At 36.9% G+C, this 14,151-nt stretch overlaps 2 protein-coding genes across 2 annotated transcripts; both read right to left on the minus strand.

Moving 5' to 3' along the window:
• Nucleotides 1–2,235: 2,235 nt before the first annotated feature.
• On the minus strand, nt 2,236–4,136 carry LOC124377905 (interferon-induced protein 44-like). The gene is made up of 5 exons (XM_046837277.1): nt 3,915–4,136; nt 3,460–3,658; nt 3,043–3,192; nt 2,688–2,859; nt 2,236–2,240 (listed from the first exon to the last, which is right to left on the minus strand). Exons 1-5 carry the CDS (start codon nt 3,923–3,925, stop codon nt 2,236–2,238), a joined length of 537 nt encoding a protein of 178 aa, XP_046693233.1. The 5' UTR covers nt 3,926–4,136.
• Nucleotides 4,137–7,346: 3,210 nt separating this feature from the next.
• LOC124377922 (interferon-induced protein 44-like) lies at nt 7,347–14,095 on the minus strand. The gene is made up of 7 exons (XM_046837303.1): nt 14,015–14,095; nt 13,568–13,601; nt 12,526–12,724; nt 11,980–12,129; nt 9,558–9,729; nt 7,916–8,016; nt 7,347–7,759 (listed from the first exon to the last, which is right to left on the minus strand). The coding sequence occupies exons 1-7, from the start codon at nt 14,058–14,060 to the stop codon at nt 7,592–7,594; spliced, it is 870 nt and encodes a 289-aa protein (XP_046693259.1). The 5' UTR covers nt 14,061–14,095; the 3' UTR covers nt 7,347–7,591.
• Between the last annotated feature and the right edge of the window lie 56 nt (nt 14,096–14,151).

Below are 14,151 nucleotides of genomic sequence, written 5' to 3' on the forward strand. Positions count from 1 at the left end.
GCATAAAACATTTCTAGATTTACTTAGATAATATCTACATTACACATGCTATTGGTTTATATATTTGTATTTATATATAACACAGTGCTTCTGAATGTTCTTGTAAACCTATTCATCCTGTCTAAGATGCTATCTATGATGTACACTACATTTTACACTTAATCATTTTTTTTTCTTTGGACACTTTACACCAGTATAGAAGTGAAAAACAGCCTTTACTCATGCATGTGAGAAGAGGTTTGTTCTACTAGAGCATCATTGGCAAGATTCACAATCTGATCAAGTGCCTTGAGGATCAGAACATCTATATAATTGTCTGTGTCCACCTCATCGTGGTAGTTCTTCACAGGGAAGATGTTGCACATTGGAACACCCAGCAGATTACTACACTCTTGCATCTGTAAAAACACCCAAATATATTAAACCATTTATTTACAGTGGAATCCGCTTATCTCGCCCTCGGTTACCTCGACAACCCTATTCTCGCTTTTTCTAAGCATTTTTTATCGGTTATGTTTTTTATGTCGCCGAACCCTGATATCTCAAACACAAGGGGGGAAAATTTGCCATTTAACGTCGGTTATCTCGGTGCAGCCGCAGAAGAACTCAGGAAGTGGCGGAAAAATCAAGTCTTACAGCTGCTCCAGGTGTTTGTATTGTATACTGGTGAATCTCTGCTGTTAGTTAGTGCTAGTGTTCGTAGTGTTAGTAGGGGCACGGTGCGGCTTTGGGAGGAAAAGAGCAGCCGTTGAGAGAGTGGCGGTGGGAAGAGAGAGAGAGAGAGAGAGTGAGAGAGTGCCGGTGGGAAGAGAGAGAGAGAGTGAGAGAGTGGCGGTGGGAAGAGAGAGAGAGAGAGAGAGAGTGCGGTGGGAAGAGAGAGTGAGAGAGTGGCGGTGGGAAGAGAGAGAGAGAGTGAGAGTGCGGTGGGAAGAGAGAGAGAGAGAGTGAGAGAGTGCCGGTGGGAAGAGAGAGAGTGAGAGAGTGCGGTGGGAAGAGAGAGAGAGAGAGAGTGAGAGAGTGCGGTGGGAAGAGAGAGAGTGAGAGGTGCGGTGGGAAGAGAGAGTGAGAGAGTGCGGTGGGAAGAGAGAGAGAGAGTGAGAGAGTGCCGGTGGGAAGAGAGAGTGAGAGAGTGCCGGTGGGAAGAGAGAGTGAGAGAGTGCGGTGGGAAGAGAGAGAGTGAGAGAGTGCGGTGGGAAGAGAGAGAGTGAGAGAGTGCGGTGGGAAGAGAGAGAGAGTGAGAGTGCGGTGGGAAGACACGTGCCGGGATACGCATGCGCAATAACAACGACCGCCGTGAACCAACATATACCAACAATAACGGACAGTGAGAGTGTGGAAGTTTAAATAGGAGCTGGTGATGATGATAAACGAGCACCATATGTGAGAAAGCGGCAACTAACCGCTAACTAACAACTAACACGCTGAAGGGGGCCGAAGGGGGCGTGGCAGGTGGATTCCTGACAGATAAACATGTACTGTATGTATTTTTATAGCATGCCTTCATCAAACAAATCGCAACGCTGTTGTGTAAAAACCCTTCAAAACACGTGCATGCACATTCTCATTTATTAACGCACATCATGTACATAAAGAAATTTCAAGCACGTTAATATACTGCCGCCATTTTGATTTTCGTTTATCTCGATCATCGGTTACCTCGATGCTTTTTGCCGACCCCCTAGGACATCGACATAACCGGGTTCCACTGTACTTAGGAATTAAACAGTAAAATAGCAACACTTGTAAAAAGGGCTTTTACAAATATATTTTAATTCACACAACCTACCTTGTAATTTATTTTGTCAGTTTGTGGGTTTTGCATTCCAGAAATGTTAGAAAAATTTACTGGACTGAATAAATCATTACATTTTAATAAATGTTTCCTTCTAATAACGACAGCTTATTATCATCAAATTGGGAAAAAATAGGATATAAAACTTGATTTGATTAAACAGAGTTGCAAATGAATAGTTGTTTTTTTATTTACATTCTTTTAGAACACATCAATCCAATCTGTTACCTTTTCCTTGATCTTCTTGCTGGTATAGATTTTTCTTAGATCCTTTTGAACTAGTGGACAGGCACGATCCACATTTGTCATAATGATAACTTGAGGCAAATCTGTACAATAGAAATAAAGTTCTACAGTAAGAGCATGCTCTGATGGGACAATAGTCAAGCGGGATGTTCATGCAGAATTCCTGTAACTGTTACCACTCCAAATATATTTCACATTTATCCTGTAACCACACACCCCACAGTCTTTAATTCTTTTCTTATTATAATTTGACATCATAAAAATTGTAATTAACGTTTTATTTATAAGTTGCAGTCAGTGTTGTAAAAAAATAAAACAAGTTTTACTAATGCTCTTACAGCATTTATTTTATCTCTGCTAATGTAAGATAATATATGTAGATTGTCATGTTATAGGGAAACCACAAAGTATGAACTTCTGTCATAAAGATCAGAAACTGTTAGAGCTTAACCTGTAAGTTCTGACTCTAGAGAATCCTTCTATTAATATTTTAAAATACAGCCAGTTCTTCTAAAAGCAGACCAGGATTTGCTTTTCAGTTAGAACAATTGTCCAAGATATTATAGTGAAAAACCATTCCTGAGCAAAACAACGTTTGAGTATTATTTTAAACTGCAATAGCAAGACATTTGAAACTTTGAATGCTTACTATATTTTGAAGCTTCCTCACGAATCATTCTCAGCTTTTGAATAACCTCCTTCCTCATGAATGACACTTTGTGTGCTGTTATAACGTAGACCACGTAGAAGGTTTGATCAGAAACTTTGGGATTTTTTTTGTAGTTGTGGTCGTTTTTAGATGCGGCCGTAGCAGGATTAAACTGAAAATTGGTGAAAGAATTTAAAATTACTTCATTTCTACAATGTGTGGGTGTTACCACAGAGCTCACAGTGACACTTTAAATAACATTCTAGTATCATGTTTATGATATACATTAACTGATATATTGTCAGAATGCTAAATGTAATTGGCTCATGTAGTAAATGTTGAATTCTCTCCTTACTTTGTATCCTTCTTTAAGACAGCCCTTTAAGGCTGAGATAATGTCCTGTACACGTGCACCATGTTCGTCTTCATATTCCAGTCCCATTATATCATTGAAGACAAAAGGCAAATTGGAGCCATTTTTCCGCTTGATGTAGTGGGTTTTAAACTGCAACACAAAGACATTAATTATATATGATGTAGTGGAATGTTTTTGCTGTGCATTCTGTCTCAGAATACATGTACATACATTTGTTGTGCCTTTAGTACATCCAAATTTATAATATTTTATAATTATAATATTTATAATTCCAATTTGATTATTTTGTACCAGACATTTACAGTCAAGTCAGAGACAAAACACTTCAATAGTTAGGGTTGGACTGCGTTACTGTTCACCTAAAACACAATGTTTTATACCTACAAATTTACTTACAATTTTTGTGAAACTGTGTCCACCCTCCACATCAACCAGAGCCCCACAGGTGATTCGCTTTTGGAAAGCATTATTGACAGAATTGATAAAGCTGGACTTTCCTACTCCAATTTCACCAACAATAAGAATCCTGACAAACTCAGCATCAGGAGTGGAGGGCTCAAAGTTCCTCAGTTTCTCTTCTAAAATGTCTTTGCTCCTAATCACAAATGCAGAAAGTCACAATAGATCTATAATAACATCTTACAATTTAATTCTCTGGAAATATGAAACAAAATATGAATAAAATAAAATGATAATATATCAATGTAAGCATAAATAGTTTTGAGATTTGACAGGTTTTGAACCTGAAATAAGAACATGTGGCTAACTTTCAAAGATGTAACAGTAAATAAGAGATCAAATAAACAAATGAATGCAGACTGGTTTATTTTATAAATGTTAATACTACATACCCCCAAGGCATCTTTCTCCATGGCTTCTCAAATTCTAAAGCCAACAACAACAAAAACAGTCATTCTGGTTATGGTTAAACAGTGGTACTTTGACCTATGAATGCATTAATGTACGAGTTTTCCGAGGTACGAGCTCGACACGCTGCTGCTAGATGGTGAAGCGAAGCCAGAAAGTGAAGATTGTGACAAAAATTAAGATAGGCAAAGAAGAAAAAGTACAAAATTAAATGTTTAGGGATACGTAGTGTACAGTAGTGATAGTAAAAAAACGGGTTTTCCCTCCGCCTCTGCTTATCGCCTCTACCAATACCCCCCCCTTCCACCGCCATTTTCGTTAGCTCAAGTCATCTCATTTCCAAGGTAAATACACTGAATAAAACTTTATTATATCTTTACATACTCTCTCTATTATGTTTTTATACGAGATTTGTTATTTAGAAATGTATTTTCCTAATTTAATAACATGAAACATAAAAACGGGGTGTCATTTTGAGGGTTGGAATGGATTAATGCCCTTATAAGTATTTTCAATGGGGAAAACTCGACCACGGAACGAATTAAACACGTAGGACAAGGTACCACTGTATTCCATTTTAAAAGTAAAAAAATGTGTATGCACTATATGTTCAGGACCATGAAATGAAGAGGCACCTGTTTGCTAGATTCATGTCATTCATGACAGTTTTTTTAAAAGACTACTATTAGATCACTTGCTTGTGAATTACACATTTGTACTTCTGCATTAACGTCCATAAGTGGAGCAATAATCAAACTATCAAAAATAGTAAATAATAAATAGCCATAGTGTGTAATAATAGGGGTAACATCCTGAACATCATCTGGCAGACATAATATAATTCATGTTTGTTTTATTGCTCACTAAACTCACCTGGAGATGGAGGTGGTGTAGAAGGTCTACTTGCAGGTTTGGATGCTTGCCCTCCCATTTTATTTAATCCAATGAATTCGAAGGAACAAACCTGCTGTGAAATGTAAAAAATAGTTTATTTATTTATTTATTTATTTATTTTATAAAGAATTCTATAAATGTATATGCATAAACATATGTAATTAAAAGATGTAAAAGATGTATTCCAGACATGTTATATTAAATAACAAATAATATGCTTTAAAATGAACTGTTTTCATTTCCATTTAAATGAAGATATTGTACTTACTCACAGCTCCTGAATGGATTGACTGTGGAATAGCTTTTCCCAGCTCTCACTTTTATACTTTCAGTTTCTGAATTCTTGCCCACTAATAGTAACACACGGTCTAAAATACATTCACTCTCGGATTACAGTAAATCATGCTCCTTCAAACAGGAGTTTCCTCAGGTAATAAACATTTGTGTACCACATGACCATCATTATTAGCATTTTAAATGCACATTTATACCTTTACTCGCACTTTACACTATCCGGTGTGCTTGTAGATCTGCTGCTGTGCATTAATCTAATAGTGGTCTGATATGAATGTAAATTTTTTGTTTATTTTTTTATTACGAAATGCATTCGAAAGTAAACAATCTATGACATCACAAACTAGTATGCACTGTAACTTGTACTTTAATGGCTGGAGGTTGGGCGGTCCAAAGAATTTACAAAATAGCAGTATTGGGTCGTAGCTACCAAAAGTAGTACAGGAAAGAACAAGCAGTGAACGAGTGATGGAAACATGGATGCCCAAGACTCATTGATGCAAGTTGGTGAGTGAGGCCTAACCAGTCTTTTTAAATCTCACATGTAAAGAGTGCCTATTCTTACTCATGTACATATACAGCAAAACAGATGTTCTGCTGAGTCTCTTTCAGCAGGATGTGACACACTTCAGAAATTTTGAGGGTCATGACTTAAAGGTGCCTTCATATTTTCCAGATCTCAATCTGCTCCAGCATCTGTGGAATGGTGCTGGACAAATTCAGATACATAAAGACCTTGCATAAGTGTTCTTGAAGTCCATGCCTTGATGGTTTAGAGGGACAACATAGATACCTAGTTTGTCAATTCATAAATCTGAAAGAACACACCATTTCTACACACAGGCATGTTGACTCAGCAAATTCATGTCCTTGTGTTAAGAAAATTACATTGAATGTTATTAAACATGGTAGTTTTGATGCATATAGCAAATTGATACCATTTTGATCATAAAACCTTACCATTTTACTTTGTTTTTTAAGTAGCATTCAGTTTCTTTCTATTTTTTCCTGTATGCCTCACAGACACACCCTCTAAACTGATAGTGAAAGTATTATTTTCACCACTGTCTGCATTTTATATTATTACTATTTTTACATTGTGCAACATTAGTTGTGATAAAGACCCAGAAGCAGAGCACATATATAAAGTTATGTAGTACATATGAAACCATATTTAAAGTTAATTATTATTATTTGTATCTGGTATAAATATTGAAAACAAACAGATCTTTAAACAAACTGATTTTAAGTGGAAATATATTTGTTAATTTTAAGACAAAAAGTTACATAACTCCAGGGTTTAGTCGGCGGGACTCTCTGATAATGTCAGTACAATGTTACCTGTATTATTTGGCAATATGTTGTCTATTCCCCAATAATAAGATGCACTTATCAGTGTGTAGCATGGTCTAGAGAGTATCCCAGCATTTTTCGGAATAAATAACAAGCTTAGGACATTAAGGTGCTGATTTTTTTATTTTTATTTATTTATTTATTTTTTCTTCAGCTTTGAGTAATGTTATATTTATAGGCCAATATCAAGCCTCCCCTTTCAAGGATTTCTAAGACCATAGAATGGGTTGTAGCACAGCAGGATATGAGCATAGCATATAACATATCCTTAGCGTAGTCTTATTACAGCTCTGGGTAAAGTAGTAGATGACCTACTGAAACTTAATATTGATGCAACATTTGATAAAATAGGTTGATGAACCGGAAGACATCAGCATCAATGCCTAATTTCTACAAAACCTAGTCCTAAAATCTACTGGAAAGTCTTTGCAAAAATGTGGCGCTTATTATTACAGCAAAAAGGGGAACAATTTTGGAATGTAATCTTCAAGTATGCCGAGGTGTAATTTAACAGTTGTCAACATATATTTGGCCACACATTGTTTACGAGACCTTGACATGGTTTACTGGACACTGAATACGAATGTTTTTTTAAAGCTGCTCTCAGAATACTTTCACTTTCTTTTTACTGAAAGTCACATGGAACTCTGTAATCTGCAACATCTTCAGCTGCGGTTGCTCAGTGGTTTGAATGTAAAGTGCTCTTGCATTAAATCAGAAAACTGCGCCGTTAGAAAAGAGCCGTTTTTGCAAACAGAAAGTAAAAGAAATGTTATTTTATGCCATTTTCCTATTCGACCATCTAATATAAACTTAATATAAATATATTGCTAACTCTGAATAGAGCATGTGATAACAGACAAATAAAATATTAATTCAGTTTTTTCAATTTATTTTGATCTGTATAGTGTTTATAGCGAATAGAAAAAGTAAATAGAAAAACAGCAAGTGCCTTAATACAAACAAATCAAAAACAAAAGAACACCATTGATGACATGTTAACAGTTTGTTGTTAGTTGGTCACTGATACTCACAATAATACATATGAAAAGTGGTCAAAACAGCTCTAAATCCTAATTCCTTAAAAAAAAATTATATAAAAAATACATCAGCAGGTAATTTACATGTTATCATTTTCGAAGTAATTTTGAACAATGTCTGCAATTCCCTTTAATGCCGTCAGAATAAGTACATCTTTTTTGTCATTTGTTTCACTTTCTTCATAATAGTTACTGACAGGAAAGACGCATTTTGTTGGTGGACCAAGTGTTTGGCTGCACTCCTCCATCTATACAAAGAGGAAATACAACTAGTCATGAACAAATAGTAAAAGAAAATTTAAAAAACATTGTAATTTCCACAAGCAAGTAAAAATTAGGAACAATTATGTGCTAATTATTAGAAAATGAGTTGAATAAAAGAACAAGAATCTGTTTCAATTAACCTTTTGTTTAATTTTCCTGCTTGTGTAAACCTTGCTTGGATCCTCCTTAACCAGGGGGGTGATTGTGTCTATTTTTGTCATCAGAACCACATGAGGGATACCTGGCAACCACAGGTGAAATGAAAATGTAGGCATTTTTGTTATAGTGCGTCATTACAGTCAAACCCACTTATCTCGACCTCGGTTAACTCGCCAACCCTATTAAGTCGACGTTTTTGAAGTGGAACCGCCAAATTCTCGCTTTGCCTTAGCATTTTCTCATCGGTTATGTCGATTCTTTAATGTCGCCGAACCCTGATATCTCGAGCACAAGGGGGGCAAATTTGCCACTTAATGTCGGTTATCTCAATCCGCATGACCAATCGCTGGCTTTTGCCACGTCACCATCTCACTTCCGTACGCGTCTTATAGAAATTTTTACATACCCCTCACCCAGGGTGCGTCTCATATACGCGAAAATACGGTAGTGAGACGGCACTGTGCAGCCGCAGAAGAACTCGCGGAAGTGGTGGAAAAATCAAGCCTTACAGATGCTATGTTGGAAGTGTAGGTTACTTTTCAGAGCTGTGTGTCAGAGTGAAATGACTCGAGAATTTTATTTTGACACTGGTTAGGTTTTTGTAAAAACGAACTACACCCCGCACGTTTTTTGTGATTTTGTGAGTGATCTATGTGTTTGCAATGTTGGAGAATATAATAAAGGTTTGTATTTGTCAGGGATCCACCAGCCACACCCTCACGCATTCCTCCAAGCAGCTCCCCGTCCTACTATCATGCACACCTGACTATCATCAGCTCACGCTACATAAGCACACACTTCCAAACACTCCCTGTCTGTGCTACCGAATAGTCTGGAGAACTTCACTGGACCTTTTGACTGCTCTGTTCCTTGGACTATTCCGTATTAGATCACCACCAAGGATTTCTTTCGTTGAGACTCACCTCAGTGGATATATCTATTGAACTGCTCTTTGCCTGTGCATGCTGTCTTCCCATGCTTAATGCTGGGTTGGTTTATTAACATTCCCTTCGTTATTAAACACATCTTTGTTCTGTTGAACTTTGGCTTCTGCTCGTTCTTTCAGCCTGACAGTATTGAGAATCGACGGTGGTTTGTATTGTATACTGGTAAATCTCTGCTGTTAGTTGTTGCACATATGCCTTTTGTTGTTAACAAACGTTTTTATAGCATGCCTTCATCAAACAAATCGCGGCAATGCTGTTGTGTAAAAAAACCTCCAAAAACACGTGCATGCACATTCTCATTTATTAACGCACACCATGTACATAAAGAAATTTCAAGCACGATAATATACTGCCGCCATATTAGTTTTCGTTTATCTCGATCATCGGTTATCTCGACGCTTTTTGGCAAACCCCTAGGACATCGACATAACCGGGTTCCACTGTAATAAAACTAAACCACACCACAGAAAACTATTAAAAACCGAAAACTCACACCAAAATTATTACTGCATTATTACCCATCAGCCCCATCACATTACATTTATGTTATGTTCTAATAAGTTACACCCCTGCTAAGTTCTAGTTGCTTTATGAGTCATTGGGTGCCCATATGCCCATTTTGGCTTTACTATGATGCTGCTAAATATGTATAATCCTCTATCTTTTATTAACTTACCCAAAGAAAGAGCTTCCTTTCTGACTCTTATCATCTTTTGAAAGGCCTCTTTATCTAATAGGGAGATGGAGTCTGCAGCCATTACAGTCACCAAACAGTGAACTTTATCATTTGGACTGGGTTCTTTTATGTAGTCTGGGTTGTCCGTATTCAGTGGAGAAACTGGATTAAACTAAGGGCAAAGAAAATAAAAAAGGATTTACAGAATCATTATTGAATGAATCATTTTTTGAAGAGGGAGTAATTTAATTAGAAGCTCATGAGTTCAAACCAAAGCACTACCAAGCTTCTGCTGCTGGGCCTTTTAGCAAGTCATTGACCCTCAACTGCTTAGCTGTCTAGACATGTCCTTTACATTCCCTCACCTCCCCAAGAGTCTTGGTGATCACTATGGGGTAGTCTACTGTTAATAATTATACAAATTACTGTGCATAATTTAGCAAAACAGCAGTTTATACAGTGAGGAAAATAAGTATTTGAACACCCTGCTATTTTGCAAGTTCTCCCACTTAGAAATCATGGAGGGGTCTGAAATTGTCATCGTAGGTGCATGTCCATTGTGAGAGACATAATCTAAAAAAAAAAAATCCAGAAATCACAATATATGATTTTTGAACTATTTATTTGTATGATACAGCTGCAAATAAGTATTTGAACACCTGTCTATCAGCTAGAATTCTGACCCTCAAACACCTGTTAGTCTGCCTTTAAAATGTCCACCTCCACTACATTTATTATCCTAAATTAGATGCACCTGTTTGAGGTCGTTAACTGCATAAAGACACCTGTCCACCCCATACAATCAGTAAGAATTCAACTACTAACATGGCCAAGACCAAAGAGCTGTCCAAAGACACTAGAGACAAAATTGTACACCTCCACAAGGCTGGAAAGAGCTACGGGGAAATTGCTAAGCAGCTTGGTGAAAAAAGGTCCACTGTTGGAGCAATCATTAGAAAATGGAAGAAGCTAAACAATGACTGTCAATCTCCCTCAGACTGGGGCTCCATGCAAGATCTCGTGGGGTCTCAATGATCCTAAGGAAGGTGAGAAATTAACCAAGAACTACACGGGAGGAGCTGGTCAGTGACCTGAAAAGAGCTGGGACCACCGTTTCCAAGGTTACTGTTGGTAAGACACTAAGACGTCATGGTTTGAAATCATGCATGGCACGGAAGGTTCCCCTGCTTAAACCAGCACATGTCCAGGCACGTCTTAAGTTTGCCAATGACCATTTGGATGATCCAGAGGAGTCATGGGAGAAAGTCATGTGGTCAGATGAGACCAAAGTAGAACTTTTGGGTCATAATTCCACTAAACGTGTTTGGAGGAAGAAGAATGATGAGAACCATCCCAAGAACACCATCCCTACTGTGAAGCATGGGGGTGGTAGCATCATGCTTTGGGGTGTTTTTCTGCACATGGGACAGGGCGACTGCACTATATTAAGGAGAGGATGACCGGGGCCACGAATTGCGAGATTTGGGGGCACAACCTCCTTCCCTCAGTTAGAGCATTGAAGATGGGTCGAGGCTGGGTCTTTCAACATGACAATGACCCGAAGCACACAGCCGGGATAACCAAGGAGTGGCTCTGTAAGAAGCATATCAAGGTTCTGGCGTGGCCTAGCCAGTCTCCAGACCTAAACCCAATAGAGAATCTTTGGAGGGAGTTCAAACTCCGTGTTTCTCAGCGACAGGCCAGAAACCTGACTGATCTAGAGTAGATCTGTGTGGAGGAATGGGCCAAAATCCCTCCTGCAGTGTGTGCAAACCTGGTGAAAAACTACAGGAAACGTTTGACCTCTGTAATTGCAAACAAAGGCTTATTAACATTGACTTTCTCAGGTGTTCAAATACTTATTTGCAGCTGTATCATACAAATAAATAGTTAAAAAATAATATATTGTGATTTCTGGATTTCTTTTTTAGATTATGTCTCTCACAGTGGACATGCACCTACCATGACAATTTCAGACAACTCCATGATTTCTAAGTGGGAGAACTTATAAAATAGCAGGGGGTTTAAATACTTATTTTCCTCACTGTAGTTACATACTGTAAACTATACAGTATATATGTATGTGGCAGCAGGTGCATGGAGGAGCACTGGTTTGCCTGATATGTGACACTTGCAACAAAATTGTACAAATATTTTTTTCATGATCATCATCATAAGATAAAAAATTCATAAGAACCATGGTAACTTAGGGACCATCTGTATAAATATTGTGACTCTGAAAAGAGTATCTGCCAAATGCTGTTAATGTAAATGTTGAATAAAAATCGCATGAATATTCTACCTTACTGCATCATTAGCTGTATGTCTGGAGTGGTTTGTGTTGGCTGGTTATACTCTGTCCTGTGTAAATATCTAAAGCACAGATGAATGATTCATTGGAATTATTGTTTTTTTCCCCTACCGTATAACCTTCTTTAACGTGACCCTTCAGGGCTTTAATGATGTCATCAGGATGAATTCCATTTTCCTCAGAACCTTCCAAACCCATAACATCATTGATGACAAAAGGCAAAACCGGACCGTTTACATCAGTGATCTTGTACGTTTTAAACTGTGAGAAGAAAAACAAAATGTAATAGAACACAAGATCTCCTGTAGACTTTCTTAACAAAGAGATTCAGAATGAGTTTAGTTTTCATATTTCCTGCTGGGGGAAAAGTCAAGAACTTTACAAGAAAAGGAAAACATGTTATAAATATTTAAAAGATAAAATGTCACTAGTTCAGAAAATACAGTAAACTTTTTAGACACTGTGCATGTTGAATAGTTCAGTACATGTATAGTACAATAGCTGAATAATTTTGATACACAATGATTGTAAACTGTGTGAGACATGACCCAAGTTTTTCAGATTTTAATGATTTAAATCAAATTTAGTTATATTTTCCTAATTTTTTAAAGCTACATAATGAGAATATTTTCTGTACATCACAGTAAAAGTTCTTACTTTTCTTGTACAGCTTTTCCCTCCAGATGACTCCTCGTCTGCCTTGTTTATTATTTTTGCTTTGAAGACGCTTAGTACAGAGTTTATGAAGCAGGATTTTCCAGCTCCAACTTGTCCATAAAGCAGTATTCTGAAATGGCTGAGTTCTGGACAGTTAAGAGGAATCTCGCGTAATTCAGATTTCAGGAGTTCTTTTGTGCTGTTTAGGATTAAATTAAGTTCACAGTTTAAACTGAAATACAGGTAAAATAGTTCTTTCTAAAAGACAAATGCTCAGGGTTTTTAATATTTAATCAGATTGGCTGTGCCATTTTAACATATTCAGGTTCAAAGAATTCAAAGAAATACAATGTAGCTTTAATGTATCTCTAAAGTTAGTTAAAAATAAAGGTTACAAAAGGTTAAAATTAACAGATATTTGATCTTTTCCTGTCTTCAGTTTTGTCCCCAGTCCCCTCGATCACTTTTAGGATTTCTTTAAGGATTATAACTGTTTTTGTCTGCATACGTTTTCCCATCTACCCTGAGCAGTTTCCCAGTTTCTGCTGATGAAAAGCAGTCCACAATCTGATGAGACCACTAACATGCTTTCAGTGTGATGAGCAGTGTTTTGTTCTCATCAGAACAGTGATCATGTTTCCATTCTGTTAAATATTCCATATTCTTTTTTCAGTAATGTTTTTTTAATTACTACCCATAAACCCCAGCTTTGTGTGGCATCTGGCCAATAATACTTTAACAGCTTCCATCAAATAAGCCGTGGATCTTTCTAAACTCTTGATTATATGTTGTTTTTTTTCATAGTGGATGATGCGCAGTCCCAGTTGATTGCTTTGTCCCTGCTGGTCTGCCAGTATGTTTGCTAGTTATTTGTTTTACCACGCCAGTATTTGCTTGGCAGTTTGTGTGATATTCCAGCTGTTTTCTAGATGGTTGTTGTGTGATTTCAGTTGATGATGGGGTGTTTCTGGGTGAAATGGTATTCAATCTCAGGTGGTTACTTAATGATGACAGACATTTTATGGACAGTAATGTAACTTACTCCCAATTTATTGTCCTCCATGGCTTTTCAAATTCTAGGGAAAGAAATGAAAGAAATGTTTTGCATTAATATGAGAAATTTAACCAGCATGTAAGTTTTCAGTACCTGGACCTGGTTACTAGATCCCAACAATTTGTGATTATATTTTGTTAACACAAGCAATGTACTTGTTGTTTTTGTAGAGGAATAGTTTCTATTCCTGAAATTCTATTCTACCCATAAAGCAATAGAAACAGCTGTGTGTGATATAATAATGTTTTAAATCATGTTAATTCTATGCTTTGTCTGACTTTTATTTTGTAATTAGAGTTAAAAAAAAAGTTGACAAATTGTATGGGAACATAAAAAGTTTCAGTACTGTATCTAACATAAAAGTCAACATATTGAACATAATCTTAAAGGCATTTAAAAAGCTACGGTGTTTGTCCTATTGCTCTCAAAACCTACCTGGAGAAGGTGAAGGTGGTGAAGATTTGGACCAAATCTTTCCCATTTCCTTAAATCCAGTGATTTCCAGAAAAACAATTCTGATGTAGAGAATATAAATATGTTAATTCCAGCAACAATGTAAATGTAGTCAAAAC

Source organism: Silurus meridionalis, chromosome 24 (genome assembly GCF_014805685.1).
Source record: "Silurus meridionalis isolate SWU-2019-XX chromosome 24, ASM1480568v1, whole genome shotgun sequence".
In the NCBI taxonomy this organism is placed as follows: domain Eukaryota; kingdom Metazoa; phylum Chordata; class Actinopteri; order Siluriformes; family Siluridae; genus Silurus; species Silurus meridionalis.

Bases quoted from the DNA above. Each gene is read 5' to 3' on its own strand.
- LOC124377905 (XM_046837277.1), bottom strand. The intron at 3,193-3,459 runs GTAAGTAAATTT...TTTGTGTTGCAG, and splicing joins GACACAGTTTCACAAAAATT to TTTAAAACCCACTACATCAA. The intron at 2,860-3,042 runs GTAAGGAGAGAA...ACCAATTTTCAG, and splicing joins GTCTTAAAGAAGGATACAAA to TTTAATCCTGCTACGGCCGC.
- LOC124377922 (XM_046837303.1), bottom strand. From the start codon at position 14,060: ATGGGAAAGATTTGGTCCAAATCTTCACCACCTTCACCTTCTCCAG. The intron at 13,602-14,014 runs GTAGGTTTTGAG...TTCTTTCCCTAG, and splicing joins ACCACCTTCACCTTCTCCAG to AATTTGAAAAGCCATGGAGG. The intron at 9,730-11,979 runs GTAGGGGAAAAA...CTTTGCCCTTAG, and splicing joins ACGTTAAAGAAGGTTATACG to TTTAATCCAGTTTCTCCACT.